Here is a 5,729-nt window from a genome sequence, read left to right as displayed (position 1 = left end):
GTGTGTGTGTGTGTGTGAGTGTGTACGTGTGTGTGTGTGTGTGAGTGTGCGTGCGTGTACGTACGCATCTCTGTGTTTCGCATGTGTACCTATGTGTGTGTATATAGATTTATGCCTTTTATATTGTCACCGTTATCGTTGTTATTAGTAGCACAATGACCCTTCCCTTACCCCCCCCCCGTTGCCGCTGGCGCTGTCCTTGACCCCAACTTTTGTTACCGTTCCTTTATCTCTCTGTGTTTGTGTGTTCGCTCACGCTGCTGCCATCAGACCTTACTATTGGTTTTCATATTGACTTCCTTCCTTCGAGATGTGCTTTGCAGGCATGCATGATATTTTTTCTCATTCACACAAAATATGCATGAAACGCACATCACGCCGCACAACGCACACACTAGGTTACTTATACACATGCACACACGCTCAAATACGCACACACAGGCTGAAGCGTTTGCACACGCTCACACACACGATAGCCTCACATACATTCTATACAAAGCCTCACACGCATATACACACGTCTATTCGGGGATACACACGCACAAAAACGCTCATCACTTCACAAAATGCATGTACTGGGTTAATTACACACATACACACACACACTCTGATACGCACACAAAGGGCCCACAATTTTAAGCTTGCTTACACATACATCCACATGCGCTCACCCTCATTCATACATACACACTCACACACACCGTCCTTACAGACACACGTGTTTGCACACCCTAGTTCAGCCGGGTCACCATTATTGTCTCCCTTTCGCTCAGCCTCTTTTTTCCGGTCATTTCATCATGTTAGACCGTTTATCTCTACACATTTGTTTTCTCTCTCTCTGTTTTTTTTTTTTTTTTTTTTTTTTTTTTTTTTTTTTCATTTTCCCTCTCCATTTTTTCCCTCTCAATCCTTTCTGTCGAAGAGCGTAGGCTCGAAACTTTTCCATTCTTCCCGAGCGTTAAGCTAATACACCTGCTTGTTGTTTCCTTACCTGTCTTTGTCTTTTGTAAATTTGAACTACGTGTGTGTGTGTGTGTGTGTGTGTGTGTGGTGTGTGTGGTGTGTGTGTGTATCTGCGTTTATCCCCCACCGCTTGATGGTCGGTACTGGTGTCTACGTCCTCGTAAGCTAGCGGTTCAGTAAAAGAGACCGATAAAATAAGTACCAGGCTTTAAAAAAAGTGCTGGGGTCGATAGATTCCACAAAAAATTCCTCAAGGCGGTGCTCAACCATGGCCTCGATCTGATGACTGAAACAAATAAAATATATATATCTTCCGACTTTACGTTCTAAATTCAGATGCTGTCAGGGTGGTCTTTGCCTCTCATCCTTTCGGGGTCGATAAAATAAGTACCAGTTGAACACTAGGATCGATATAATCGACATAACCTCTCCCCATCCCAATTGCTAAAGTTTAAAACCAATATTATATATATATATATAAGTTTTCGCCACATGACGTGATGTAATAGGTATTACTGTGTGCTTAGTTTGGCTTATCACTAAAACTCCGGTCTAAACTGCAATTGAAAAATGTGGTGCTGAAAATGTCTATCAAAGGTGGCTTGAAGTGGTTTCTCATTGAGCTAGTGGATATTAATTAAAATAGAAAATGAATAAGCAAACCGTTTGGCATCATTCCAGAACACTTAATTTAAATATAGAATATAAACATAGTGCAGAATAGTTTTATGCCTGTGTTTGTACAAACTACATAGACAACATATCTTTTTGTTGATTTTTCCGTATCTGCTTATTCAGTTGCTTACTTCCAGATAATTTTTGAACTCCATCTTTTCTTCTAATTTCATGTGTATCGATTAAATATATCCTATCTATTTCGCTTTAGGATGATTGCTTGGGAATGGGGTGTTTAGGCTCTCCAGTATATTACTGGATATGTAGTTATTTCCGGGATGGCTCACTCGTTTATATTTATTATTTTATTTCTAACATTGAATGTGATTTTTAATGTTAGTCTAACTTTTCTTCAGCAATATTAATATTATTATTATTTTTGTTTGTTTATTTAGGTACAAAATGTAAAGTACCAAAGTACTTCGCTTATGGACAAATAACAATTAAACACAACGGTGGGATGATTACCTTTGACTGTAAAGCCGGTTATCATTTATTTGGATCACGGACTCTCCAATGTGACGGAACCAAATGGAATACCACTCTGCCAGCTTGTCTCAGTAAGTAACAGATTTATTTATATATTTTTACTCATTAATTCTTTCTTTTGTATTGTTCGTTCAATAATTTAACTAAACATACAGAGGAGCACCAGATTAAATAACAGAAATTGAGTCCCTTACTTTCTTCGTAGTCGTTTTAAATAATATATTACTGCGAAGGTAAATATAACCGACTGAGTGCCAAAATTAACAGTCCATCGGTGTTCTAATTGATCCGGAACAGCCTGCTAGTGAAATTAACGTGTAAGTAGTTGAGCACTCCACGAACACGCATACTCTTAACGCAGTTCACAGGAGATTCATAATGTGACAAGACTGGCCATTTGAATTACAGGTACAACTTGTTTTTTTTTTGGGGGGGGGGAGTTGCCAGCTGAATAGACTGGAGCAATGTGAAATAAAGCATCTTGCTCAAGGGCACAACGTACTGCCTGGGATCAAACTCACACACTTACGATCGTGAGTCGAATACCCTAGCCACTAATCCACACGTTTATATATATATGTGTGTGTGTGTGTGTGTGTGTGTGTGTGTGTGCGTGTGCGTGTGCGTGTGTGTGTGTGATTAGTAATGAATATGATTGCATGATTAACCTACGAACAAAATAAAGATTAATTTAATATCTTTGTTGAATAAATGTTTAATATCCGGTTAGTCCAACTAAATAATTCATGACTTCAAGTTTCTTATCCAAGTCATCTGTCAAGACGCACAGAAGTAAATAAACGGTTACGACAGAACTGTATTACACTTGTATTAATACAGCAAAAGGCGGCGAGCTGGCAGAAACGTTAGCACGTTTACTAAATTTTATGCGAAATATTGTTTTACAATTCAATAAAATCAAAAGCCAGAAGATTGCAGAATTCACTTATATTGCTAGTTAAATTTGCTTTAAGCAAACGTGTTGGAAGAATAGCCAATTCATCAGCTATTCTTTTCATTACTAAAAATGTGTTTTTCCAGAGGAGACTAATCTATTGTCAGTATTAGTACAAGTAAGTATGTATTAGTACGAGTAAGAATGCGTTGTCTTGTCTGGTTAATGTTGCTTTATTCATGTTTTATTTTCTTCCTGAAATTTGTTCTTGTAAATTTATGTTTAATACGATGCATATGAAAATCTCAGCTCTTGGCTATAATTTATTCATATGAAATAGGATTATAAATATGGAATATCTTACAAGGTTAATAGAGATTATCTTATAGTAGAAATTAAGATATTTACTCAGAATATCAGGAAGGTTGCAGGCCTGATTAAATGGGATAGCAGCACCACTCTAATTAACTGGTTTGGAAGCAACGAAAATAAAGCAACTTGCAAATTCACCCAATTTCAAATTGTGACTTTCCACCGTTTAATATCGAAATAACTTCTCTTGAATTCTTCGACAAAGAATTTAATAGAATTAGTGACAACTTTGTCAGAATCACTGTGAACTCTACGAAGTCATCATTCTTGTTTCACCCACTGTTCGACGTTTCCATCAGGAGCAACGATGAAGCTAACATCATAGGGTTATTTATCATGGTTGCCTTACAAAAACATACATACACACTCCCCAGTTCGGTCCTGTGTATGACCAGTGGACGACGTCCTAACAATGACCACATGGAATGGCCACAACATGAATACGTTTAGGAAGTGTGTTATAAGCATTTACAAATATTTCCGCCTAATTATAGCTATTGCCATCAACTTAATAAAGGTTGATTTTCCTGAATGTAAGACATGCGAATGTTACTCCTACAGAAATTCTGAGAAAAAGTTCGTATCTATAGAAGCCTCATCCATTCCTGCTATAATTAGGAACTTAGGCACCTAATCACAGACATCGGCAGAAAATTCCTCAATCTACTAGTGGACAGAGCGATTTTCAACAGAGTCACACCCCATGATGACGAGATATTGATGAGTATGTGTAAAAAGAGGCTTCTTCCACTCCGCCCTTAAACCGAAGAGACTGAGAAATAATGTAGAAAGAAGATACTTGTCACTAAACAGAGAACATTTACTAAGGAACGACAGGTATCTTAACCAGTTAAATGCCCATAACATTAAGGTACTTGGCAAGAAAAACTCAAACCATGGACGCGATTCATCATGTCAAAAGTTTGGCATGGAGTTCCAACAAGTTTATTACATCTTACTTTGAAGGTTACCTCCATGCAATTCAAGAACAAAAGATCCCCACCAATCTATCTATCTATCTATCTATCTATCTATCTATCTATCTATCTATCTATCTATCTATCTATCGATATGTCTGTCTTTCTGTCCGTCCGTCCGTCTATCTATCTATCTATCTATCTATCTATCTATCTATCTATCTATCTATCTATCTATCTGTCTGTCTGTAACAAAGGTAAAAATTAAAGACGTGTCCCCAGAAATAGAAATAAGATGGCTGGTTGACAAGGCACAGAAACTGGTCGACAAAACACAGACATGCGCCGTGCTGGGCAGGAGTATCCATGACAACCTCCATCTGATGCGCTACATCATAGACAGGGTAGTTAAGGAACCTGGCATGGGTGGGGCGCTGATCAATTTGGATCAATGGAAAGCTTTCGATAGGATCGACCATCGTTACTTGGAGGTTTTCCTTAGAGCGGATGGTTTCGGTCCTGTCTTTCGTGGTTGGATCGCTGCCTTATACAGCGGCATCCGCTCAGTAGTTCGCGTAAATAGTCATCTATCCAGACCATTTAACGTCACGCGTTCGGCCCGTCAAGGTTGCCCCTTCTCGTCGCTTCTGTACGTATAGACTCTAGAGTCACTACCGCGGATGCTGGCGACGCTGAGGGGCATCCCGCGAGAACTGGGATGCAGGAAGAGCGTGTCTTCATACACTAAAAGAATACGAAGCGGTAACGGGAGCAAAAATTAACCCGGAAAAGTCAGTGAGCTTGCGGCTTGGCACCTGGAGAAGCAAGCCCGTGCCGTCCAACAGTGTCTCGATCGTGGGATACTGGACCGACGGACCGGTTAAATTGCTCGGGATCTGGTTCGGACCAGACCTGCAAATGGAGAAGAATTGGGACGAGATAACGAGTAGGGTGGCCACTCTCACCCAGCAATGGGACGAGAGGAAGCTATCCCTAAAAGGTCGGGCGGAAGTGGGGAACGCGTACATTGCATCAGTCACCTATTACCGTCTGTCCATCGTGCCTTGTCCTGACCCTACCATCACTAAACTGGTACGCATACTCTTCCGCTTTTTGTGGAAGGGAACAGTTCCGATGGTTAGGCTATCTGTTTGCTTTCAACACCCGCTAAACGGAGGGCTTGGAATGCCTTGGTTGATGATGCGCAGACATGCGCAGAGACTGCGACGACGGTGAACAGGTGTGGTCACCGTTTGTGAGACGCGCTTTCCCGCAGCTCGTCTCTTTGGCTGAACTGCAGTCATGGATCAAACAGAGACCGAAGCTAGGCAATGGTACCGTGCGTGCCACCTTGCTCTCGAGCAACTCTGCCGTCCGAGATCAAACTTGTGCAACTTCAATTCCATGTAGGCGTTCTA

The 5,729-nt window shown here is 40.5% G+C and overlaps 1 protein-coding gene across 1 annotated transcript in view; it reads left to right on the top strand.

Moving 5' to 3' along the window:
* The window catches only part of LOC106870652 (sushi, von Willebrand factor type A, EGF and pentraxin domain-containing protein 1-like), a 370,300-nt gene that overhangs the window by 158,091 nt on the left and 206,480 nt on the right, over positions 1–5,729 (top strand). Inside the window, exon 3 of the mRNA XM_052972378.1 lies at positions 2,034–2,198. Within this exon, the coding sequence (XP_052828338.1) occupies positions 2,034–2,198 (165 nt within the window). The remainder of the gene's footprint in view (positions 1–2,033; positions 2,199–5,729) is intronic.

Source organism: Octopus bimaculoides, chromosome 13, assembly GCF_001194135.2.
Source record: "Octopus bimaculoides isolate UCB-OBI-ISO-001 chromosome 13, ASM119413v2, whole genome shotgun sequence".
Taxonomy (NCBI): Eukaryota; Metazoa; Mollusca; class Cephalopoda; order Octopoda; family Octopodidae; genus Octopus; species Octopus bimaculoides.
Note: the sequence above shows the minus strand (reverse complement) of the source record. Positions and strands in the feature narration are given on the sequence as shown.